This window comes from Thalassophryne amazonica, chromosome 16 (assembly GCF_902500255.1).
Source record: "Thalassophryne amazonica chromosome 16, fThaAma1.1, whole genome shotgun sequence".
Taxonomy (NCBI): domain Eukaryota; kingdom Metazoa; phylum Chordata; class Actinopteri; order Batrachoidiformes; family Batrachoididae; genus Thalassophryne; species Thalassophryne amazonica.
Genome location: NC_047118.1, coordinates 2,676,710 through 2,703,854, shown reverse-complemented (window position 1 = coordinate 2,703,854; position 27,145 = coordinate 2,676,710). Strand labels below are relative to the sequence as shown.

Here is a 27,145-nt window from a genome sequence, read left to right as displayed (position 1 = left end):
ATTATTTATTAATGCATTCATGTGAGTTCATGCAGTAATAAGCACTAGCTAAGAGTGAATTAGGAGTTTATTATTTATTAATGCATTCATGTGAGTTCATGCAGTAATAAGCACTAGCTAACAGTGAATTAAGAGTTTATTATTTATTAATGCATTCATGTGAGTTCATGCAGTAATAAGGACTAGCTAACAGTGAATTAGGAGTTTATTATTTATTAATGCATTCATGTTAGTTCATGCAGTAATAAGCACTAGCTAACAGTGAATTAGGAGTTTATTTATTAATGTGTTTATGTTAGTTCATGCAGTAATAAGCACTAACAGTGAATTAAGAGTTTTATTTATTAATGTGTTTATGTTAGTTCATGCAGTAATAAGCACTAACAGTGAATTAAGAGTTTTATTTATTCATGTGTTTATGTTAGTTCATGCAGTAATAAGCACTAACAGTGAATTAAGAGTTTATTATTTATTAATGCATTCATGTTAGTTCATGCAGTAATAAGCACTAGCTAACAGTGAATTAGGAGTTTATTATTTATTAATGCATTCATGTTAGTTCATGCAGTAATAAGCACTAGCTAACAGTGAATTAAGAGTTTATTATTTATTAATGCATTCATGTGAGTTCATGCAGTAATAAGGACTAGCTAACAGTGAATTAAGAGTTTATTATTTATTAATGTGTTTATGTTAGTTCATGCAGTAATAAGCACTAACAGTGAATTAAGAGTTTTATTTATTAATGTGTTTGTTAGTTCATGCAGTAATAAGCACTAACAGTGAATTAAGAGTTTATTAATGTGTCCATGTTAGTTCATGCAGTAATAAGCACTAACTAACAGTGAATTAAGAGTTTATTATTTATTAATGCGTTTGTTAGTTCATGCAGTAATAAGCACTAACAGTGAATTAAGAGTTTATTATTTATTAATGCGTTTGTTAGTTCATGCAGTAATAAGCACTAGCTAACAGTGAATTAAGAGTTTTATTTATTAATGTGTTTATGTTAGTTCATGCAGTAATAAGCACTAACAGTGAATTAAGAGTTTATTATTTATTAATGTGTTCATGTTCGTTCATGTAGTAATAAGCACTAACTAACGGTGAATTAAGAGTTTATTATTTATTCTCAGTGCTAAATTTATTTTCCTCTACACTTCTGTAGGGATACAGTTGGTATTTATTTTAATTTATTAAGGTCTTACTGTGCTCTGTTCAATTTGTACTTATTTTATTGGTATCTCAGTGTAAATGATATATACATTTATTGCTACTTACATTAATTGATGAGATTCTAGTGTTTTACTTGTAATCTGTACATGTTCAATCGAGCTCCTCGGTGTTGTTAAGTTTTAGACTCATAAGGACCACAATGGAAAAAAGCGTTTATGCTTCATTGTGTCATTGATATATTGACCTTTCTGTATTCACATTGATTTTATAAAAAACTCAATCAATCAATCAATCAATCAATCAAAGAAGAGGGCAGCGGAACCAAAAGACCATTCCAGGTCTTCACCTGTTCTTTGGATTTTCTAGTTTGACACGATGTGCTCAGCAATTTTCTCTGCCGATGATGCTAACTCTTCCTCTCTGACTTCTTGCCAGGCGGTGTGCTGTGCAGATGGACTCCACTGTTGCCCCGCCCACTACAAGTGTGATCTGAGCACGACATCGTGCTTCAAAGGAGACGTGGTGATACCCTGGTACACCAAGGTCGCAGCGACCGCCGCAGCTCCCGCTGATGTCAGATCGGTGCCGTGTGATGCTGACAAACGCTGTCCCGAAGACGCCTCCTGCTGCTGGCTCGCCACGGGCGAGTGGGTCTGCTGCCCTCTGAGCAACGTGAGTGCTGTTGTGCGTGTGCAGGAGGGAAGGTTTTTATTGACTTTGTTTTTAAACGTGTCTTTCAGAACCGTTAGTTTCTTAATTGGTTAATCTGTGAACAGAAAAGCAGAGTTGGGTAGGGTAACTTTGAAATGTAATCAGTTACTGAATACAAATTACAATGTGATCTGAATACTTTTGAATGACTTCAAAATCAATTACTGACAATGATGCACTACTTCATGCTAAAGTAGCACCGGGTTGGACCCCCTTTTGCCTTCAGAACTGCCTTAATTCTTCGTGGCATAGTTTCATCAAGGTGTCGGAAACATTCAGTTCAATTTAGCTCCATATAGCGCCAAATCACAACAGAGTTGCCTCAAGGTGCTTCACACAAGTAAGGTCTAACCTTACTAACCCACAGAGCAACAGTGGTAAGGAAAAACTTCTGAGGAAGAAACCTCAAGCAGACCAGACTCAAAGAGGTGACCCTCTGCTTGGGCCATGATACAGACACAAATTACAGAACAATTCACAAAACAAACATACAGGAAATGTTGCTGGTGCACAGGACGGTTTCTGGAACAGATACCAGATTCCTCAGAGATGTTGGTTTATGCTGACATGATGACATCACACAGTCTGTCCATTCTCCTCTGACATCAACAAGGCATTTTCGTCCACACAACAGCCGCTTTCTTCTCTTTTCTGGACCATTCTCTATAAACCTCAGAGATAGTTGTGGGTGAAATTCCCAGTAGATCAGCAGTTTCTGAAACACTCACACAGCCCGTCTGGCACCAACAACCATTCAAAGTCACTTAAATCCGCTTTCTTCCCCATTCTGATGCTCAGTTTGAACTTCATCAAGTCATCTTCCCCACGTCTACATACCTAAATGCATTGAGTTGCTGCCATGTGATTGGCTGATCACATGGCAGCAACTATATATACATATATATATATATATATATATATATATATATATATATATATATATATATACACACACACACACACACACAGTAGTGTTCAGAATAAAGTAGTGCTATGTGATTAAAAAGAGTAATCCAGGTTTTGAGTATATTTCTTATTGTTACATGGGAAACAAGGTACCACTAGATTCAGTAGATTCTCACAAATCCAACAAGACCAAGCATTCATGATATGCACACTCTTAAGGCTATGAAATTGGGCTATTAGTAAAAAAAAAAAAGTAGAAAAGGGGGTGTTCACAATAATAGTAGTGTGGTATTCAGTCAGTGAGTTTGTCAATTTTGTGGAACAAACAGGTGTGAATCAGGTGTCCCCTATTTAAGGATGAAGCCAGCACCTGTTGAACATGCTTTTCTCTTTGAAAGCCTGAGGAAAATGGGACATTCAAGACATTGTTCAGAAGAACAGCGTAGTTTGATTAAAAAATTGATTGGAGAGGGGAAAACGTATACGCAGGTGCAAAAAATTATAGGCTGTTCATCTGCAATGATCTCCAATGCTTTAAAATGGACAAAAAAAAAAAAAAAAAAAAACGGAGACGCATGGAAGAAAATGGAAAACAACCATCAAAATGGATAGAAGAATAACCAGAATGGCAAAGGCTCACCCATTGATCAGCTCCAGGATGATCAAAGACAGTCTGGAGTTACCTGTAAGTGCTGTGATAGTTAGAAGACGCCTGTGTGAAGCTAATTTATGTGCAAGAATCCCCCACAAAGTCCCTCTGTTAAATAAAAGACATGTGCAGAAGAGGTTACAATTTGCCAAAGAACACATCAACTGGCCTAAAGAGAAATGGAGGAATATTTTGTGGACTGATGAGAGTAAAATTGTTCTTTTTGGGTCCAAGGGCCGCAGTTTGTGAGACGACCCCCAAACTCTGAATTCAAGCCACAGTTCACAGTGAAGACAGTGAAGCATGGTGGTGCAAGCATCATGATATGGGCATGTTTCTCCTACTATGGTGTTGGGCCTATATATCGCATACCAGGTATCATGGATCAATTTGGATATGTCAAAAGACTTGAAGAGGTCATGTTGCCTTATGCTGAAGAGGACATGCCCTTGAAATGGGTGTTTCAACAAGACAATGACCCCAAGCACACTAGTAAACCAGCAAAATCTTGGTTCCAAATCAAGAAAATGAATGTCTCGCAGATGTGAAGAAATCATGAAAAACTGTGGTTATACAACTAAATACTAGTTTAGTGATTCACAGGATTGCTAAAAAAGCAGTTTGAACATAATCGTTTTGAGTTTGTAGTGTCAACAGCAGATGCTACTATTGAATGGACTGCATTTATATAGCGCTTTTCCATCTGCATCAGACGCTCAAAGCGCTTTACAATTATGCCTCACATTCACCCTGATGTCAGGGTGCTGCCATACAAGGCGCTCACTACACACCGGGAGCAATAGGTGATTAAACGCCTTGCCCAAGGGCCCTTAGTGATTTTCCAGTCAGGCGGGGATTTGAACCCATGATCTTCTGGACTCAAGCCCAACACCTTAACCACTAGACCATCACCTCCCCTTACTATTATTGTGAACACCCCCTTTTCTACTTTTTTTTTACTAATAGCCCAATTTCATAGTCTTAAGAGTGTGCATATCATGAATGCTTGGTCTTGTTGGATTTGTGAGAATCTACTGAATCTACTGGTACCTTGTTTCCCATGTAACAATAAAAAATATACTCAAAACCTGGATTAATCTTTTTAGTCACATAGCACTACTATTATTCTGAACACTACTGTATATATATACGTGTGTGTGTGTGTGTGTGTGTGTGTGTGTGTGTGTGTGTGTGTGTGTGTGTGTGTGTGTATGAGAGAGCAAATCTCCATAATTTCCATCTGTAACTGTGAAAACTGCATATTCAGCTTTGGAACCTTGGATTTTGATAGATACCTGTCAGCCATGTTGTCATCTTTTATCATGAAAAATTGCACTTATACTGTAATTAGATAATATGTGTGTGTATATTTTTGTGTAAATAGCAACACTGGCACTTTTGGCACAGTAGGACATGTTTGAGCAGGCACATGTAAAGTAGAGAGAGAGAGAGAGACATTATTGTCATTGTAATAAACAACAAAACTTCATTGGTGACAACCAGTCAGTAGCAGCAAAGATTAAATATAAAAGATAAAATAAATAAAATAAAAGCGCAATAAGGTGCAAGAGACGACAATAGTAGGTCTTTTATTTGCCTGCATTTATGAGCCTTTGTTGCTAATCGCATGGTCCTGATGGTTGCTGTTGCTTGTGTAGAATTTACTCTTTCTGTAAGTTCATATTGTTTGCTGAGATTAAATTATTTTACTTGAGTCATCTGTTTGTGCTGTTTGGCTGCAGGCTGTGTGCTTCCCGGATAAGGAGCACTGCTGCCCACAGGGTCATAGTTGCAACACCGCCTCTGGTTCATGTCAGAAACTCACCCAGCAGCTGCAGACGAGCCCACTGACGCCAGTGTTCCAGCCAAAACCTCGTCCACAGCTGCACCGCTTAAAGCACACAGATATCATATGTGATGACCAAACCAAGTGTAAAGATGATGAGACCTGCTGCAAGATATCTGCCACCACATGGGGCTGCTGTCCTCTACCACATGTATGATCATCTAGACCTTATTGCCCTTATTTTTGATTGCTAACAGTTAATTTGTGGAAATCCGTGAAGGACGTGTAATGCTTCTGGAAAACGTACTGAAGACCAGAAGTGGTTATAGATCATCCTGTATAAGCATGCCTTTACGTAGAGGTTTTACGACGGCTTTGGGTTTGTGTGTTTGTAGATTTTAGTAGATTTTAAAAAACAGATCTTAGGGAGAGGATTAATATTCTGGAATTAAAAAAAATGAGTTCCACAGTTTTCCTTTGCCATGATTCTGGAGAAATGTCACACTTCCTAAGAAAGTCCTTGAAGATCTTGTATACCATTCACCGGGCGATTTCTTGCCTTACGTGCGCTCACCGTCTGAGAGTTTCTTTGGGAGATTATTGTTCAGACCATCTAAGGTCCACCAGGGTTATCACTGCTTCAATACCATACATGTCCCTATGCTACAGAACCTCAGAGTTGGGGACTTTATCGTCCCATTTAATTTGTAAGAGCTTCTGCAAGAAAGTCAAGTGAAGATAGTTCTGTTTTGACTACCTTGGCATGGATGGCGACAGCTGGAGGCAGATAAGAATCGACTGGCGTTGGCTAGAAAATTATTTCCGTCTTATCTCGGTTGATCTTGAGAACAAATGAAATACCAGCAAGTTTCGAGGAAGTAGTTGGTAATTTACTGAAGACATTCTTGCAAAAACACAGTCAGCATCTGCAAACAGATTGAGGTTGAAAAACTTGCCATCAGTTCTAAAATGAATGTAGATACCAGCACCTGTAGGTCTTTGAAGGCAATGATTAGTGGTGGTGAGGCCCAAAATCCCTGGTGGAGATCTTGGAGATGGGAAACAAACCAAGGGAAACCCAAGGAAACTGATATTTAACGTATGCAGTACAACTTCAGTGCACGGAAACTGTTGCATAATGAAGAATTCAATTCAATTTAGTATTTATATTGCAACAAATCACAATATAAGTTGCCTGAAAGTGGTACATAAGGGTAAAGTCTAACCTTACCTTGAGCAAGCACATTGGCAACAGTGGTAAGGAAGAACTCCATCTGGAGTTCGTTGAGGAAGAAACCAGAAGACCAGACTCGGAGGGGTGACCAGCTGCTTGGGCCAAACTAACAATAACATTCACCTTCTACCGCTTAGTCCAATTAAGGGTCGCGGGGGGCTGGAGCCTATCCCAGCAGTCATAGGGCGTAAGCCGGGGTACACCCAGGACAGGACGCCAGTCTGTCGCAGGGCCACAAACAGACAAACAAACACAGACACACCCACACACACACCTACGGACAATTTCAAAGATTCCACTCCACCTAACCCGCATGTCTTTGGATGTGGGAGGAAACCAGAGCACCCGGAGGAAACCCACGCAGACACGGGGACAACATGCAAACTCCACACAGAAAATCACAAAATGCTGCAGCTAGAGTACTGACGGGGACTAGAAGGAGAGAGCATATCTCACCCATATTGGCCTCTCTTCATTGGCTTCCTGTTAATTCTAGAATAGAATTTAAAATTCTTCTTCTTACTTATAAGGTTTTGAATAATCAGGTCCCATCTTATCTTAGGGACCTCGTAGTACCATATCACCCCAATAGAGCGCTTCGCTCTCAGACTGCAGGCTTACTTGTAGTTCCTAGGGTTTGTAAGAGTAGAATGGGAGGCAGAGCCTTCAGCTTTCAGGCTCCTCTCCTGTGGAACCAGCTCCCAATTCAGATCAGGGAGACAGACACCCTCTCTACTTTTAAGATTAGGCTTAAAACTTTCCTTTTTGCTAAAGCTTATAGTTAGGGCTGGATCAGGTGACCCTGAACCATCCCTTAGTTATGCTGCTATAGACGTAGACTGCTGGGGGGTTCCCATGATGCACTGTTTCTTTCTCTTTTTGCTCTGTATGCACCACTCTGCATTTAATGATTAGTGATTGATCTCTGCTCCCCTCCACAGCATGTCTTTTTCCTGGTTCTCTCCCTCAGCCCCAACCAGTCCCAGCAGAAGACTGCCCCTCCCTGAGCCTGGTTCTGCTGGAGGTTTCTTCCTGTTAAAAGGGAGTTTTTCCTTCCCACTGTAGCCAAGTGCTTGCTCACAGGGGGTCGTTTTGACCGTTGGGGTTTTACATAATTATTGTATGGCCTTGCCTTACAATATAAAGCGCCTTGGGGCAACTGTTTGTTGTGTTTTGGCGCTATATAAAAAAAAATTTGATTGATTGATTGAAAGGCCACGGGAATTGAACCTATGACCTTCTTGGTGTGAGGCAGCAGTGCTAACCACTAATCCACCGTGCTGCCCAACTAACAATAACAAAGATCAAATAATCAAATAATAATAATTAAATAATTAAAAAGTCCAGTGGACATTGTGACTGGCAAAGTTCACTGTCATGTGACTTGGGTCCAGAGATCAGGGGACCACTAGATGGACACTGTTGTGATCCTCCTCCAATGTACAGCAGTGAGCAACGTAGATCCCAGAGTATCTTTGACCACAGCACCTCGGAGAGAGACGGAGCCAAAATCAAACACCCGAAATGCACAACTCACAGGAGTCATATTTCGCAGCAGCAAAAAATGGACTGGATGCTAATGTGAGTGCCAGCAATGTAGTACTACATTTCAGTAACAATCCCAGAATTTATATACTGTGAAAGTGAGTCCAAATCCAGCAATATTAACATAAATTTAAGATAGAGGAGAATTTCATCCAAGTCTATATTAGTCATACGAAAGGCAAAATAGGTGAATCCTTAGCTGGATTTGAATGAATCAGTGGAATCAGACCGTTTTATCTCAGCAGTCAGACGGTTCTACAGAAAAGGGGCACAATACCAAAAAGCTCTGTGACCTGCTGACTTCTTTTTAACCTTTGGAACGCACAGTAATCCTGCATCTCCAGAATGCAAAATATGGGCTGGCACGTAAGGTTCAAATAGCTCAGTCAGAGGAGAGAGAACACATGAAATTCCCTTTTGCACAAAACAAAAGTGTTACAAAGTTAACTTTGGTATAATCATGTGAACTCATACAGGTAAAACAGTGACTTTGTTGGGGATGGTAAATAAAAGCTGATAGTTGAGCAGATAGTAAGTGTAATAACTGTTTTCTTTGTCCCTCTGTGATACCCACAGGCGGTGTGCTGCAGCGACATGAAATACTGCTGTCCTGCCGGCTACACCTGCACTGGTGAAGGAGGATGTGTTCAAAAGCGCCCCTTCCCCTTTATCATGCCATAATTTGTTTCTATGGATTTGGATTCATGTGCATGTTTTTTTAATGATATTTTGATTTAAAATCATTTGTGCTAATCACTGGTTTGTTTCTGTGCATTTGGATTCATGTGCATGTTTTTTTTAATGATATTTTGATTTAAAATCATTTGTGCTAATCACTGGTTTGTTTCTGTGCATTTGGATTCATGTGCATGTTTTTTTAATGATATTTTGATTTAAAATCATTTGTGCTAACCACTGGTTTGTTTCTGTGCATTTGGATTCATGTGCATGTTTTTTTTAATGATATTTTGATTTAAAATCATTTGTGCTAATCACTGGTTTGTTTCTGTGCATTTGGATTCATGTGCATGTTTTTTCATGAAATTTTGGTTTACAATAATTTGTACTAATCACTGGTTTGTTTCTATGCATTTGGATTCATGTGCATGTTTTTTATGAGATGATTTTGTTTAAAATGATTGATATTAATCATTGACTCGCCTTTAAAGTATTTCATTGTTTCTGTTGTGCTGAAAAGGCTCAACAGACATTGAAAAAAACAAAAGGCTGCTTATTTCGCAATAAAAAAAAATCACAAGTTGGGGCATAATTTAGTGTTATGGTTAGAATGCTGACCATATGAACTAATGTGTGAATGAGAGTTTGTGCTGTTGAATTGAAATATGAATATACACAGACAACAGATCACATACTGAAAAAATACATAAATAAAGGCAATCAGAGAGCACATACCTCCCTTAAGGCCACATATAGCTTAAAACATCTTCTGGATCCAAAATAAAATCCCTCATTTTACAGTCTGGCCACTAAATTTCATCAACATCCTCTCACAACTTTTTAAGTTAAATTGCTACATGCCAAACATTCTTCGATCAAATTTGGTCCTCTGACAAAACAGTTTCTTCAAAAACACTTTAACTTGCTAAATGTTGTCTTATCCTGTGTCACTTTTTTTTTTTGGGGGGGGGGGGGGGGTGTTACCAGTCGATAGCCTGCTAACCCTACGTCATGGCACAGTGTAGTCATCCGTTTATCGTGATATCTCAAAAACCGTCTGATAACTTTTTTTAAGGCTGTAATATTGGTCATTGACATATTTCATGTCAAAAAATTATAGTACATTCATTTGGAAATGGAAGCCATTTTTATGCCAAAACCAACAAATCTGAATATTTGGATCCAATTTTCTCAAAAGCTGTCTGTTAACTCACTCACTCACTCACTCATCTTCAACCGCTTTTCTGGGTTTGGGTCACGGGGGCAACAGCTCCAGCAGGGCACCACAGACTTCACTTTCCCGTGCCACACTGACCACCACTGACTGGGGGATCTCGAGGTGTTCCCAGGCCAGTGTGGAGATATAATCTCTCCACCTAGTCCTGGGTCTTCCCTGGGGTCTCCTCCCAGATGGACATGCCTGGAACACCTCCCTTGGGAGGTGCCCAGGAGGCATCCTTACCAGCTGCCTGAACCACCTCAGCTGGCTCCTTTCAATGCAAAGGAGCAGCGATTCTACTCCAGGCTCTCCACGGATGACCGAACCTCTCACCCTATCTCTAAGGGAGACACCAGCCACCCTCCTGAGGAAGCCCATTTCGGCCGCTTGTACCTGCGATCTAGTTCTTTCAGTCATGACCCAACCCTCATGACCATAGGTGAGAGTAGGAACAAAGATTGACCAGTAGATTGAGAGCTTCACCTTTTGGGTCAGCTCCCTTTTCATCACAACAGTATGGTAGAGCGAATGCAATACCGCCTCTGGTGCACAGATTCTCCGGCCAATCTTACGCTCCATCGTTCCCTCACTCGTGAACAAGACCATGAGGTACTTGAACTCCTTCACTTGGAGCAAGGCTGTATTCCCTACCCAGAGTAGGCAATCCATCGGTTTTCTGCTGAGAACCATGGCCTCAGATTTAGAGGTGCTGATCCTCATCCCAGCCTCTTCACACCCGGCTGCAAACTGATCCAATGAGTGTTGGAGGTCACCAGCCAATGAAGCCAACAGGACCACATCATCTGCAAAAAGTAGTGATGAGACCCTGAGCCCACCAAACCGGAAACCCTCCTCCCCTCGACTACGCCTCGATATCCTGTCCATGAATATCACAAACAGGATTGGTAACAAGGCGCAGCCCTGGCGGAGGCCAATCTCCACCGGAAACAAGTCCGACTTAACTGCCGAGCACCCGAACACAGCTCTCGCTTTGCGAGTACAGAGATTGGATGGCCCTGAGAAGGGACCCCCTCACTCCATACTCCCGCAGCACCTCCCACAGTATCTCCCGGGGTACCCGATCATACGCCTTCTCCAAGTCCACAAAACACATGTAGACTGGGTGGGCATACTCCCAGGCCCCCTCCAGGATCCTTGTGAGAGTAAAGAGCTGGTCAGTTGTTCCACGACCAGGATGGAACCTGCATTGTTCCTCTTCAGTCAGAGGTTCGACTACTGGCCAAACCCTCCTTTCCAGCACCCTGGAGTAGTTAACAGACTACTGTCTGTTAACTTTCTTTTAATTTAACAAGGGCACAATATTGGTCATTGACATTGTTTGCGTCCCAAAATAATTTGCGTAGATTTGTTTGTTTGGAAATAGCTGCCATTTTGCCTTGGGCTTTATTTGAGCCGGTAACCCACAGGGTCCTTGCCACTCTAATTTAATACTTGGGGGAAAAAAAATGCATGTCATTGTTGTGTATTGGGTCAGAAATTAGAATGTGATGCAAATTACTGGTTGAGCTAACAAGATTTAAAAAAGGAAATAGTTTGCATCATGTGGTATGCTCCAGTGGATGTTGATCTTAATCCTTTACTTTGGAGATCAAGCATTCATCATGGTTAAAACTACTGCATTTATTAATCCTATTACCGCAACCAAAATTGGTGCCAAAACTGGAGCAACATTTACCTTTTGACCCCTGCACAAACCATTTTTGCTGTTTTTAACCTATAACTCCATAACATTCAATCATAAATGGTCCAAATTAAACCTTTTTGGAATCCGTATGATCAGACAAATAATGTGGCATAGTTTTCAATATGATTGGAGGAATTCTCAGTGTTGACTCTGTGAGTTTTACCCTGGTCTTTTTTGTTATACTGTCCCTACAAAGTACAAAGTCAAACTATTTCTCAGATTAAATTTATTCAAAATCATGGTGAGAAACAGTGTGGGATTCTGGAGAACTTCTCTCTTGCAGGAGATCCAGAACACTGAACAAAGAAACTTAAATAGTTTTTGATAAAGTACAATATGAGTGAAAGGTGGACCTTATTTCGCAAATCCTTCTCTTACTGGTCTTCTGTGGGCATAGAGGGAAGTCCGGAACCCTGCTCAAAGCCCACGCGAGGGCGAAACCTTTGGTGATTTGATTCTCTTTGTTCTAAGTGCTAAAACCAGTTAAATCCAGTTCTGCATGCATGTTTAAGCAGATAACAGATTCATAGTAAAAATATATGATCCTTTAAGTAAAGTGATTACTTGCTACCAAAACAAAATAATCAGATCAAATCAATTTTATTTATATAGTGCCAAATCACAACAAACAGTTGCCCCAAGGCGCTTTATATTGAAGGCAAAAGCCATACAATAATTACAGAAAAACCCCAACGGTCAAAACGACCCCCTGTGAGCAAGCACTTGGCGACAGTGGGAAGGAAAAACTCCCTTTTAACAGGAAGAAACCTCCAGCAGAACCAGGCTCAGGGAGGGGCAGTCTTCTGCTGGGACTGGTTGGGGCTGAGGGAGAGAACCAGGAAAAAGACATGCTGTGGAGGGGAGCAGAGATCGATCACTAATGATTAAATGCAGAGTGGTGCATACAGAGCAAAAAGAGAAAGAAACACTCAGTGCATCATGGGAACCCCCCAGCAGTCTACGTCTATAGCAGCATAACTAAGGGATGGTTCAGGGTCACCTGATCCAGCCCTAACTATAAGCTTTAGCAAAAAGGAAAGTTTTAAGCCTAATCTTAAAAGTAGAGAGGGTGTCTGTCTCCCTGATCTGAATTGGGAGCTGGTTCCACAGGAGAGGAGCCTGAAAGCTGAAGGCTCTGCCTCCCATTCTACTCTTACAAACCCTAGGAACTACAAGTAAGCCTGCAGTCTGAGAGCGAAGCGCTCTATTGGGGTGATATGGTACTACGAGGTCCCTAAGATAAGATGGGACCTGATTATTCAAAATAATAAAAACAAAATAGTATATAAACCCATCTAACAACCCCTATGTAATCCTTCATTGACCACACGCCTGGGATGGCCACCATACATTTGCGTTGACCATGGTACAAGGCTGGATTGTAAATGTAGTTTAGTCCCTTTAAGTGGTACTGATTAGGTCAAAATTAGCTTCGGGCTCATGGATTGATTAATTAGCAGGTAGCAACATGGACAACACCAAGCAGAGTTAGGCTAGCAGTGGCAGCTAATTCTGCCGACCTCCCAGTACAACAGGTGGCGGTAGTTCACCCTCAAGCTGCACGTCAACTGCCCGACATACAAGAAGAAGTAGAATGGCCAAGTCACGTGGTTTGGGCTCTGAATCATCCTTCCCAAGATGGCCGTCCACCTGGTTCGTCGGTGGTGATCTGTGTTATTGTTTTCTGCGCAGTTTAGGAAAAGCTGAGGACAGTATCGGACAGGGAGACAGCTGTCGGTCCTGATGTCCACCGAGGAGCTGTCAGCCTCGGACAGTGAGGGCGGGCTGGCTGGTGCCGGGGAGCGCTGGGCGCCGGTGGGCGCTGTGGCCAGTCCGGAGGAGGAGAGCGGGAAGCCGAGCGGCGGCCAGCCGGGACAGAGAGCCTCCGCGGCGCCCACCGAGGGGCAGATGGCCTTCAGGCTGAAGAAGCTGGAGGAGGAGCAGGAGCTGCTGAACTCGTCTCTGCTCGCCCTGACCTCACACTTCGCTCAGGTTCAGTTCCGCCTGAAGCAGATCGTCCACGCGCAGAGCGAGGAGAAGGAGAGGATGCTGGCCGAGCTGGAGGAGTTCGCCTTCAGGGGCTGCCCGCACGTGGTGGGCTGCAGGGCCGGGGACCCCACGCAGGTGGAGAACACGGTGAAGCACAACCCATTCACAATAAACACACACACAAACTCACTGTTCTGAGTTGATCAATGTATTTAATCATGGATCATCCATCCATCCATCCATTTTCTTCCGCTTTATCCGGAGTCGGTTCGCGGGGGCAGCAGCTGAAGCAAAGCCGCCCAGAGCAGCAAAACAATGAAAAACAAATAGTCACTTTGCCTCTTAAAGAGCATATTTCTCCAGGTTAATAAGAACTGAATCAGTTTGTAGGTTTACAGTCCAATGCACTGATTCCACAAAGACAGCAAACAGGATAATAATCATTCATTTTCTGTACCCGCTTATTCCAATATGTATTTATTTATTTATTGTTTATTTGATGATGACAGTGCACATTAATGAACACTTTGTACATTTTCATGCCTTTAGTGTAAATATGCCAGATTTAGCTAAAAGCTACTTTCCATCTGTAGTCCTCAGACACAACAATTACAATAGATAAATTAAAACAAAACATGAGATTATGTACAATACATCTCACCTGTTTTGACAGGTTTGATTATTTTTGAGCCATTTTTTAAGCTCATTTTTAAAAGCACTCAGTGTGGGACTGTCTCGTATCCTTGTTGGAAGGCTGTTCCAGTTTGTCCAACCCTTCACAGAGATGGTGTTTTGTCCTGTGGCAGTTCGTCTGAGGGACACCTCACAGTCCCCTCTAGAAGCAGACCGAGTCCAGAGGTTAGGATCTCTATGTCTAATAAATTCCTCCAGAGGAGGAGGGGCTAGGCCATGGAGAGTTTTATAGATGAGACAAGCATGCTTAAACATTATAAAGTTGTTAAAACGTAAAAGATGGTATTTTTCCAGAATTTCACCGTAATGAGTGGAATATGGCTTTTTAGCAAACACTTTTTTATAAAGTTGATCTAAAGGTTTTAGTACTGTCATACCAGGAAATGACCATGTTGTGCAGCAATATTCAATATGAGACAGGATCATACAATGAAGGTACGATTTACAGCATCAGTCAAAATACAAAGCCTGATTTGTTTAAAGTTTTGAAGGTTAAATTTTACAGTTTTGACAACTTTAGAGACAAGATTAGAGTCCAAGATGATGCCAAGGTACTTGAAATGGGATACCGTTTCAAGTACCTCTCCACCTGTCATACAAACTATTTTAGTTGTGTTAAGCATCAGGCAATTGTCATCAAGCCAGTCTTCTACCTTGTTTAAGATATTGGTAAGTTTGTAAGCTATTATATCACTTGTAGGGTCAGGAGGGGTGCTGGAGAACATCCCAGCAGTCATAGGGTGAGAGACGGGGTACATCCTGGACAGGACACCAGTCTGTCAGGGCCGCCGCTTTATTCATCATCAATTTCATCAATTTTATTTATATAGCACCAAATCACAACAAACAGTTGCCCCAAGGCGCTTTATATTGTAAGGCAAGGCCATACAATAATTACGTAAAAACCCCAACGGTCAAAACGACCCCCCGTGACCAAGCACTTGGCGACAGTGGGAAGGAAAAACTCCCTTTTAACAGGAAGAAACCTCCAGCAGAACCAGGCTCAGGGAGGGGCAGTCTTCTGCTGGGACTGGTTGGGACTGAGGGAGAGAACCAAGAAAAAGACATGCTGTGGAGGGGAGCAGAGATCGATCACTAATGATTAAATGCAGAGTGGTGCATACAGAGCAAAAAGAGAAAGAAACAGTGCATCATGGGAACCCCCCAGCAGTCTACGTCTATAGCAGCATAACTAAGGGATGGTTCAGGGTCACCTGATCCAGCCCTAACTATAAGCTTTAGCAAAAAGGAAAGTTTTAAGCCTAATCTTAAAAGTAGAGAGGGTGTCTGTCTCCCTGATCTGAATTGGGAGCTGGTTCCACAGGAGAGGAGCCTGAAAGCTGAAGGCTCTGCCTCCCATTCTACTCTTACAAACCCTAGGAACTACAAGTAAGCCTGCAGTCTGAGAGCGAAGCGCTCTATTGGGGTGATATGGTACTATGAGGTCCCTAAGATAAGATGGGACCTGATTATTCAAAACCTTATAAGTAAGAAGAAGAATTTTAAATTCTATTCTAGAATTAACAGGAAGCCAATGAAGAGAGGCCAATATGGGTGAGATATGCTCTCTCCTTCTAGTCCCTGTCAGTACTCTAGCTGCAGCATTTTGAATTAACTGAAGGCTTTTTAGGGAACTTTTAGGACAACCTGATAATAATGAATTACAATAGTCCAGCCTAGAGGAAATAAATGCATGAATTAGTTTTTCAGCATCACTCTGAGACAAGACCTTTCTAATTTTAGAGATATTGCGTAAATGCAAAAAAGCAGTCCTACATATTTGTTTAATATACGCTTTGAATGACATATCCTGATCAAAAATGACTCCAAGATTTCTCACAGTATTACTAGAGGTCAGGGTAATGCCATCCAGAGTAACGATCTGGTTAGACACCATGTTTCTAAGATTTGTGGGGCCAAGAACAATAACTTCAGTTTTATCTGAGTTTAAAAGCAGGAAATTAGAGGTCATCCATGTCTTTATGTCTGTAAGACAATCCTGCAGTTTAGCTAATTGGTGTAACCTTAGTCTGTGAAGAAGATTCCCCATTTACATGAACAAATTGTAATCTATTAGATAAATATGATTCAAACCACCGCAGCGCAGTGCCTTTAATACCTATGGCATGCTCTAATCTCTGTAATAAAATTTTATGGTCAACAGTATCAAAAGCAGCACTGAGGTCTAACAGAACAAGCACAGAGATGAGTCCACTATCTGAGGCCATAAGAAGATCATTTGTAACCTTCACTAATGCTGTTTCTGTACTATGATGAATTCTAAACCCTGACTGAAACTCTTCAAATAGACCATTCCTCTGCAGATGATCAGTTAGCTGTTTTACAACTACCCTTTCAAGAATTTTTGAGAGAAAAGGAAGGTTGGAGATTGGCCTATAATTAGCTAAGATAGCTGGGTCAAGTGATGGCTTTTTAAGTAATGGTTTAATTACTGCCACCTTAAAAGCCTGTGGTACATAGCCAACTAACAAAGATAGATTGATCATATTTAAGATCGAAGCATTAAATAATGGTAGGGCTTCCTTGAGCAGCCTGGTAGGAATGGGGTCTAATAAACATGTTGATGGTTTGGATGAAGTAACTAATGAAAATAACTCAGACAGAACAATCTGAGAGAAAGAGTCTAACCAAATACCGGCATCACTGAAAGCAGCCAAAGATAACAATACATCTTTGGGATGGTTATGAGTAATTTTTTCTCTAATAGTCAAAATTTTGTTAGCAAAGAAAGTCATGAAGTCATTACTAGTTAAAGTTAATGGAATACTCAGCTCAATAGAGCTCTGACTCTTTGTCAGCCTGGCTACAGTGCTGAAAAGAAACCTGGGGTTGTTCTTATTTTCTTCAATTAGTGATGAGTAGTAAGATGTCCTAGCTTTACGGAGGGCTTTTTTATAGAGCAACAGACTCTTTTTCCAGGCTAAGTGAAGATCTTCTAAATTAGTGAGACGCCATTTCCTCTCCAACTTACGGGTTATCTGCTTTAAGCTGCGAGTTTGTGAGTTATACCACGGAGTCAGGCACTTCTGATTTAAAGCTCTCTTTTTCAGAGGAGCTACAGCATCCAAAGTTGTCTTCAATGAGGATGTAAAACTATTGACGAGATACTCTATCTCACTTACAGAGTTTAGGTAGCTACTCTGCACTGTGTTGGTATATGGCATTAGAGAACATAAAGAAGGAATCATATCCTTAAACCTAGTTACAGTGCTTTCTGAAAGACTTCTAGTGTAATGAAACTTATTCCCCACTGCTGGGTAGTCCATCAGAGTAAATGTAAATGTTATTAAGAAATGATCAGACAGAAGGGAGTTTTCAGGGAATACTGTTAAGTCTTCAATTTCCATACCATAAGTCAGAACAAGATCTAAGATATGATTAAAGTGGTGGGTGGACTCATTTACATTTTGAGCAAAGCCAGTTGAGTCTAATAATAGATTAAATGCAGTGTTAAGGCTGTCATTCTCAGCATCTGTGTGGATGTTAAAATCGCCCACTATAATTATCTTATCTGAGCTAAGCACTAAGTCAGACAAAAGGTCTGAAAATTGACAGAGAAACTCACAGTAACGACCAGGTGGACGATAGATAACAACAAATAAAACTGGTTTTTGGGACTTCCAATTTGGATGGACAAGACTAAGAGTCAAGCTTTCAAATGAATTAAAGCTCTGTCTGGGTTTTTGATTAATTAATAAGCTGGAATGGAAGATTGCTGCTAATCCTCCGCCTCAGCCCGTGCTACGAGCGTTGTGGCAGTTAGTGTGACTCGGGGGTGTTGACTCATTTAAACTAACATATTCATCCTGCTGTAACCAGGTTTCTGTAAGGCAGAATAAATCAATATGTTGATCAATTATTATATCATTTACTAACAGGGACTTAGAAGAGAGAGATCTAATGTTTAATAGACCACATTTAACTGTTTTAGTCTGTGGTGCAGTTGAAGGTGCTATATTATTTTTTCTTTTTGAATTTTTATGCTTAAATAGATTTTTGCTGGTTATTGGTGGTCTGGGAGCAGGCACCGTCTCTACGGGGATGGGGTAATGAGGGGATGGCAGGGGGAGAGAAGCTGCAGAGAGGTGTGTAAGACTACAACTCTGCTTCCTGGTCCCAACCCTGGATAGTCACGGTTTGGAGGATTTAAGAAAATTGGCCAGATTTCTAGAAATGAGAGCTGCTCCATCCAAAGTGGGATGGATGCCGTCTCTCCTAACAAGACCAGGTTTTCCCCAGAAGCTTTGCCAATTATCTGTGAAGCCCACCTCATTTTTTGGACACCACTCAGACAGCCAGCAATTCAAGGAGAACATGCGGCTAAACATGTCACTCCCGGTCCAATTGGGGAGGGGCCCAGAGAAAACTACAGAGTCCGACATTGTTTTTGCAAAGTTACACACCGATTCAATGTTAATTTTAGTGACCTCCGATTGGCGTAACCGGGTGTCATTACTGCCGACGTGAATTACAATCTTACCAAATTTACGCTTAGCCTTACCCAGCAGTTTCAAATTTCCTTCAATGTCGCCTGCTCTGGCCCCCGGAAGACAATTGACTGTGGTTGCTGGTGTCGCTAACTTCACATTTCTCAAAACAGAGTCGCCAATAACCAGAGTTTGAGCCTCGGCGGGTGTGTCGCCGAGTGGGGAAAAACGGTTAGAAAGGTGAACGGGTTGGCGGTGTACACGGGGCTTCTGTTTAGGGCTACGCTTCCTCCTCACAGTCACCCAGTCGGCCTGCTTTCCCGGCTGCTCGGGATCTGCCAGAGGGAAACTAACGGCGGCTAAGCTACCTTGGTCCGCACCGACTACAGGGGCCTGGCTAGCTGTAGAATTTTCCACGGTGCGGAGCCGAGTCTCCAATTCGCCCAGTCTGGCCTCCAAAGCTACGAATAAGCTACACTTATTACAAGTACCATTACTGCTAAAGGAGGCCGAGGAATAACTAAACATTTCACACCCAGAGCAGAAAAGTGCGGGAGAGACAGGAGAAGCCGCCATGCTAAATCGGCTAAGAGCTAGTAGCTGTGCTAAGCTAGCGGATTCCTAAAGACACACAAAGTGAATAATGTGTAAATAATTTAGGGGTGATTCAGCAGAGGGAGTGCTTTAGTTAAGGCACGTGAAGATTACACTGTGAAACAAATCGTTATCTAGTTAACTAGATCAATCTAACTGCACAGATTAAACAGCTAACAGATACAGCAAAACACCTCTGTGCTCCGGAACAGGAAGTGATGCAATACTGCAGTGAGAGCCAACCACCAGTAGAGGCAAGCAAGAGCCCAATCCTCAGAGATTGACCCTGGCTTATTAGGTACACGTTACATGCGTAGCCCACTGCAAGCTCACCCCGGGTGAAGTCACCCCACTCCAGCTATCCATACTCACTCACTCACTCACTCACTCACTCATCTTCAACTGCTTAGTCCAGTTGAGGGTCGTGGGGGACTGGAGCCTATCCTAGCAGTTGGAGGATTTGAGGCGGGGTTCACCCTGGACAGGACTCCAGTCTGTCCAGGGCCACAAATAGACAAACACTCACACCTACAGTCAATTTAAAGTTTCCCATCCACCTAACCTGCATGTCTTTGGATGTGGGAGGAAGCTGGAGTACCTGGAGAGAACCCACACAAATACTTAAACACAGAAAGGCCGCAGGTGGGAATCGAACCCATGACCTTCTTGCTGTGAGGCAACAGTGCTAACCACTGTTCCACCTCAAATGATCGAAAGCTGTTCTGTTTATTCCTAATGTAACTCAGATTTGCACAGCGAGTTCAGCCTGTCACTCTAAGTGGAATGGTTGTGGGTTCCGATGAGCGTGTGCTGTGTCACACACAGGGCGGGTGTGCTTTGTTCCCTGAGATCACTTATCTGTGGTAGAAAAAAAATTGTGTTTTTCCACCACACGCGGGTGAGTCACAGCCCTGCAGGCTGCATTAAAACACCACCAGCAGGTTATGTGTTCAATAAAGGTTCTTGTGTGCACAGCGGTCATGTGTTGTAGCAACCGGTTGCTGTTGCTGCCTGATCCATAGTCAGCTGAACCTTCGACTCACGCCGCCTTTGTTTGCATGTGTTCTTACTTCTTAAACTTTTCTTATATCACTTCTTCCTTGTCACATGCTTCACGTGCAGGCTGATCTGGTGAGTTGGATTCTTGATTTTTCTTTTGACTCTTTTCTTTTTGCAGTTTTGTTTGTTTATACGGTAAACTTTATTTTTGAAGCACCTTTCAGGCTGCAAACTACTCCGATTGTTTGACAGGACGCCATAATATGAAGGGAAAGAAGTTAAATTTTGAATATTAAAACAGGGCATTATGATTCCTCAGGTCACCCCCTCAGACTTTGCTAAGAAAATTCCTAAATGTGTGTCAATATGATATTACTCACCATACAAAAGATGAGCTTTCAGCTCCTCTAAGTTTAGGTCATAGAGGCCTTTGAAATTTGACCTTAAAATGGTGTATGTCCCTTTGCCCAACTTTTATCTTATAATGGAACCACATAGGGAGCTCTTCTTGCACATACTTACTAAATGAGATCCATATTTTTCTCTTTTCTTTTTTTTTTGCATCACATAACCTCTAGAATTAATACTTTTTGTACAGTATGAGGCTAAATATAGCTTCTTTTTTTCCAAAATAGGGGAAATACGGTGGAACTGTAGGAGCTGTCCTGAAAATATGGAATAACTTAGAACTTTATCATTATAACTCAGCAATAATAGAGATATTATGTATTCATGGACACGCAGGTTGCCAAGGTAACAGAGTTTGGTAATGATTGATAAAACGTTTTAGTCCCACCCTTCAAAATGCTCTAAAATGGGTAATTTTCATCCTCTGATTTGGCTTTTGGGGTGTAGGATCTTTATATTTTTTTCTGAGGATTGGTTGATATAAGATCATTCAACTGACCAAAGGATTTTATTTGACGTTCATGGCTTCTGTTGTAGAATTCCTATAAATTCTTAAAAATATAAATACTTAAGGCCTAGTTCAGAAATAATGAAGCCAAAGAGTGACATAACCATCAAAATTTAAAAGTGGTCTTTTTTTTGTGAGATGTTATCATTTTAGGTATGGTTATATATCAGAGTTTCAATATTTATATTGGTCTCGGTTCAGTCATTGCTAGAAATTATCAGTACATATATACTATAATGTGCTAGAGCATAGCGCTTGCAACAACAGTTGGAGGTATCGTCTTTAGTCTGCAGATCCTGAAACAAAGAAATTCTGTCCATTAGTTCCTGGTATTATTGAACAAGTAATATAATTATTTGATTGAAGCAGAGTAGGAGATATAGCTAAAGTTTTGACACAAATAAATCAAGGACTTATTCTCAGTGTTATGCTTGCGACAGTTTTACTTTGCTTTAGAAACATGATGTTTTTTATAGGAAATGACATTTCTACCTTTACAAAAATGTATTACTGTGTGTTAGTATGAAGCACAAACAAACTGACAAAATACAAGGTTATTTCTTTAACATTCAACTTTAAATGATAACGCTAAATATCAATGTCACACAAAATTGATGAAAAAAGTGCTATTTTTGGGGTAAATTTCGTGCATATCTCTGGAACCATGTGGAATTTTTCCATGAAATTTTCAGTACCTGTCAGAGAGACTATAGGTAACTCACAGATAAATCTGGATGGTGCTAAATAAAATAATGGCTTATTCGTGACAAATGCAATGCAAATCAGCAGTTAGGCTTCATTATGTTTGAACTAGGCCTTAAATGCTTATGTTTTATTTTCATGCCTTCATATAAAATGACAGCTGAACAGTGCTGTCCTCAGGGATAAACTTAGCATAAACTTAGCATGGCTCCTTGTTGATAATAAGCAAATGAAGAAGGTCAACAACAGTCCTTGCCGGTAGACTAAATGTGCCAGACAGAATGTTCTGTTCTGATAATTTGTGCAGACAGGGATACCTCTAAGGTGTCACACAGATGTGAACCGATATTTTGTTATTCTGTTTCCGACTGTTTTCCTTGAGCTCATGTCTTTAACCGTCCTCTGAAATTTTTAACATTATACTTCTCAGAGCTCCGTATCTGTAACCGCACCCCCCTGGGGTGAGTTATTCTCCGGGGCTTAAATGTGCTGACAAGGAGGGTAGGGGTGCCTCACCCTCCCAAAGACTTTCTTATTCCATGTGACTGTGTATGCCTTCTAGATCTTGAAATAACTACTGAAAGACCTTAGGGAGACTTAAAGGGTTTATTTGACCGTGTTCAGTGGGATAGGGAACATTTTCTTCCACAACACAAAGAAACATTTTTATTCACCTGAACATTTTTGTAAATAGTCACTTTTTTTGTATTCAGGAGCTTATAGATTGGAACCCAAACTGTATAGGAAAGTGATACAGCAGAATTTTAGTTTCTGGTATCAGAATACCTCTAGATAGCTCTATTAGTTTTGCAAAGGCAAAGATGACAATTAGGTGTAACTGGTACAAGAACAGTGGAATTGTAACGGGCCACTGAGTCTAAATTATGCATTTTTGGGCCATTACGTTACTATAGGATGACCTTTGATTCATAAATACATACCAATAGTAATTATTTTAAATTGGATATTATGACACGTTTGTTCAGTTGAGTAGCACCTTGTTTTTTTTTTACAAATTGATGTACAGAGACAGTGAACAAAAAATCTAATTTTTGTACATAAAACATGTGAACTATGTTAAAGTTCTTAAACAAAACTGAACAATATCTGCCAGTGATAATATTTAGGATGTGTTCATATGTTAATGTTGAATCCACATTAACATTTAGTGGCGTTATCTTTAAAAATTGGCCATGAACATGCTTAATGTTGTGCTGTGACAGTTGATACATTATTAAAAATTTATAAGCCCCTGAAGTTGGGGAAAAAGGCTAATTTTCACATTCACCATTTTTAGGCTCAAATTTCAAAGGCTTCTATTACCTAAACAAAGAGGAACTGAAAGTTAATCTTTTGCTTGGTGAATAATATCATATTCAGCACGACAGCGCTAATGTGCTCAGTGTTCTGCGTCGGCACCACTCTTCTACCTGTGTCTCGTGCAGGTGGACTGTGTCTGTGAAAATGAAGTGACTGTGTTGATTTTTCTCATCAGAGTGAGAGAGAAAAGAGGGAGCGCCTGGAAGCTCAAAGAGAAAAACAGAAGGATCTCATTTTCCAACTGAAGACCCAGCTGGATGACCTGGAGCGCTTTGCATACCAAGAGGGCAGCTATGACTCTTTGCCGCAGTCGGTGGTGATGGAGCGGCAGAAGGTGGGCAGCTGTGGACTTCCATGTTTAGTGTGGAAGCTAAAACGAACAGGGTGTCTGAGTGCGACTCAAAGAACCCAGAACAAACATTTGTCACCATGTTCCTGTGTGTTTAATTAAAATACTGTGTACATGATGTAAACCTGTTTCATAGCCAGGAAATCTGGAGAGGCCTCAGTTGATTCCAGGCTTCAGCTTTCTACACATACACTTGTGGCTTTTTTTGTTATTATTTTTTTATTTTATCTTCACCAATAAGGTTACTTTTTTCTTTTAAAGTCAAAGTACTGTTTGAGTTAAACAGTTATGACCTTGAGTTAGACGTTTCAAAGTCATATAGTCAGTAGAAAGGTGACCTCTGACTTCATGTTAGTGTCTGGTAGTAAGCAGAACTTATCTTTAACCAGGTGAATTGGTTAAAGACAGGCCTGTTTTTGATTTCTTCAAATGAGTCATTCCCCTCAATATTGGGCCAAAATTTTCCCCTCGACTTTCAATGACTTTTGATTTTCCTCAAAACCGTTTTTTAGGTTATCATTGACGAGTTGATCAAAAAGCTTGACGTGAACCTGAACGAGGACATCGGAAACTTGACGCCGGAGGAGCTCAGACAGCGAGTGGATGCAGCCATTGCTCAGATCGTGAACCCAGCCAGGGTCAAAGAACAGCTGGTGGAACAGCTCAAAACCCAGATCAGGGATCTGGAGATGTTCATCAACTTCATCCAAGGTACACGTGCTTGAAAATTCTTGTGATCATCTGTGTGTTTCAGAGCTGATGTTTTGAAATGGTTTCTTGATGCACCTTTGGTTTCTCCTTAGATGAGGTTGGGAACCCACTTTTGTCAGATGGTGAAAACATCCGTCAGTCAGAACCAGCTGGGACCCGTTCCAGAGGTCCTGGGGTGAAGAAAGGTCAGCCCGTTTATGTCAAACTCTTTAACTGCAGGGACCGTTATTGTTTGTTGAAATTAAACCACTGGTAGGTTTCATTTGACAGTGAAGAAGGTTGTCCGAATATTCCCGGATTTCCAGTTTTTTGTTAATTTGTCCATTTTACTTTTTTAGAATTTAAAAGTCCTTTTGGTACACACCACAGGCTGAGGGCTTCCTGCAAAAATGTACTTTTCACATCTCCATCTCTGTCAATCAGATGATTCCTTTTATATAAACTGTGTAAAATAACGTTTAATATATTGTCCAACATGTTTTTTTGGTTGATCTTATTTTGGGGATTTAAATGTCCTGTTTTAAGTAACAGCACATGCTGTGTGCTGTGGTGTGCACATGTGCCACACTGAGTTCTACCAGTTGTCAAAGTCGCCTCCAGGGAAATGTGTTTAAAAAGTGAGTTCCACAGACAAAAAAAGTGATTTACGTATGCTCCAGAAAATACGGCATTGTGAGTTTGCAAGACGGCTCATCATTGTACAGCATTTCACCAGATATAAAAGTCAAATCAGCCTTGATGTTCTTCTCCACTTTAAACGTCTTCTTCTCATTTTACTCCAGTGGACACAGAACAAGCCCAGAGGAAGCGAGAGACCGGGTTGCAGCTGATCCAGAAGGCCCTTGCAGTGCTGCAGATCTTCGCTGCCAGCCAGTTTGGCTGCGCGACCGGCCGCGTTCCCCAGAGCATGTGGCCTCAAGACTCGACGGGCCAGGACTATGGACCGCTGCTGCAGCTCCTGGAGGCGACTGTTGAAAAGGTGCGAGTTCTGGCATCGTGCAGGCAGCCTTCTCTTGAGCATGTTGTCAACTACACCAGCAACTCGGCTCTGAGGCCCCGAGATGAGCTGACGACGTCCGTGAGGAAGGAGCTGTCCATGGCGCTGAAGGAGCTGCTGGCTCATGGTCTCTACAGTCCGTCTCAGGCCGTCAGCCTGGTCCTGGCTCCCATCTCCTGCCTGCTGCCTTACCCATCAGCCCCACAGCACATGCACCCCTGGGAACTCTTTGTTAAGTACTACCACTCCAAAAATGGGCCGGCTTTTGTGGAGTCACCTGCCCGCCAGCTCTCACAATCCTTCAGCCTGCCTGTAGGGGGCGGCCCGGTGACTGTCACTCCCAAACAATCGCTGCTCTGGGCCATTCACACAGTTCTGAAAGAGCACGGACGCTACAAGCGAGGACCAGATACGGAGTTGAAAGCCCTGGTGTGCATGGCTCTGAACGAGCAGCGCCTGGTCTCGTGGCTTAACCTGCTCTGTAAGTCAGGGACACTGATACACCCACATTACCAACCCTGGAGCTACATGGCCCAGACCGGCTTTGAAGGCGCCCTGCGCATCCTGGGCCGGCTCAGCCACCTCAAGTTCAACCTGCCCGTAGATCTGGCTGTTCGGCAGCTGAAGAACATTAAGGATGCTTTCTGAAGTGGCACCAAAATTCTGTCAATCATACATCTACATGTAATGACCAAAACTACCTAAAAACCGAGGTGCACGGTTCTAACGTCTGCGGTAAAAATGCATGCCTGATTGTAACGTCTTTGTCAATCAGCTTCAGCCAAAAACTACTACGAGTTGCATAGTTAGCATATGCAAACATGTGGGTGACAACACCATCTGTCCAGTCAACATGCCTTAGAATGGGGATTTAGAGAATCTCATCTCCAGCGGAGCATTTGTGACCTTTGTGACCTTTGCTCGTGGACTTGTTCCCCTGTGTACACCATAGTGTCCTGACCTATGCAGCAGATGTGGGAGTGGCTAGGCTGTGCACTAATATGTGTTATCATGTGACTGATGACAGATCTCGACTGTTTGTAGCGTATTGGTTGTTCATGCAGTCCTCAGATCGACTTGAAATCAGTGCTTTTGTTACGAGCGTGGCTACAGGTAGGAAACTGGTATCTGATGTGGTGGTAACTACAGGTACGAGACATCTCCTTGCATTCCCAGCGGGAGTACCGCGTGTGTGGTGCTACAACAGAACCTGGTAGTATTTTTTTTTCTAAGTCCCGCCCACACACGTTGGGTTCAGGGTGGGTGGTACACCAGTGTCATTACTGGTGTGATAGTGTTTATTCCACAATAAGGATTGTGCAATAGGGTCAACCGTATGGGCTGAGAAGGTACTGCAGGTGGGCCGTGAGACTTCCTTCAATAAATAAACACAACTTTGATTTTAAGTTTTGTAATAAAGCTTAAAAGTTGCCAAAAAATAATACACAATTATTTAAAACACGCATTTCAGAACTGAAGTCAAACTGTCAATAACAAACCATCTCAATTTGGGGCACAAAGTGGGACATCTGGCCACCCTAGTCCGTGGCGGGTCTCGTCTGGCCCACACTCAGGCCATAATGAACTGCTGACTCTGTCCCCTGCTGTGGCTTCCTGTTCCTACAAGGAACACAGTTCTAATTGCAAGGCAAATTTCAAATGATGTGGATCTACACTCAACAAAAATATAAATGCAACACTTTTGGTTTTGCTCACATTTTTTGTATGAGATGAACTCAAAGATCTAAAACTTTTTCCACATACACAATATCACCATTTCCCTCAAATATTGTTCACAAACAAGTCTAAATCTGTGAT

The 27,145-nt window shown here is 41.7% G+C and overlaps 2 protein-coding genes across 4 annotated transcripts in view; both read left to right on the top strand.

Moving 5' to 3' along the window:
- grna (granulin a) overlaps nt 1-9,202 on the top strand; it is a 34,490-nt gene extending 25,288 nt beyond the window's left edge. Inside the window, exons 10-12 of the mRNA XM_034190909.1 lie at nt 1,612-1,848; nt 5,185-5,439; nt 8,584-9,202. Coding sequence (XP_034046800.1) covers nt 1,612-1,848; nt 5,185-5,439; nt 8,584-8,688 — 597 coding nt within the window. The 3' untranslated portion in view covers nt 8,689-9,202. The remainder of the gene's footprint in view (nt 1-1,611; nt 1,849-5,184; nt 5,440-8,583) is intronic.
- A 3,932-nt stretch (nt 9,203-13,134) lies between these two features.
- Nucleotides 13,135-26,746, top strand: rundc1 (RUN domain containing 1). 3 transcript variants are annotated; one of them, XM_034190724.1, is made up of 6 exons: nt 13,137-13,745; nt 20,456-20,464; nt 23,446-23,604; nt 24,132-24,330; nt 24,423-24,515; nt 25,113-26,746. In XM_034190724.1, exons 1-6 carry the CDS (start codon nt 13,353-13,355, stop codon nt 25,973-25,975), a joined length of 1,716 nt encoding a protein of 571 aa, XP_034046615.1. In that variant the 5' UTR covers nt 13,137-13,352; the 3' UTR covers nt 25,976-26,746. The 3 variants fall into 3 exon arrangements, with proteins under 3 accessions (XP_034046617.1, XP_034046616.1, XP_034046615.1); XM_034190726.1 differs by lacking the exon at nt 20,456-20,464 and having other exon boundaries at nt 13,135-13,733; XM_034190725.1 differs by lacking the exon at nt 20,456-20,464 and having other exon boundaries at nt 13,136-13,745.
- Nucleotides 26,747-27,145: the final 399 nt, after the last annotated feature.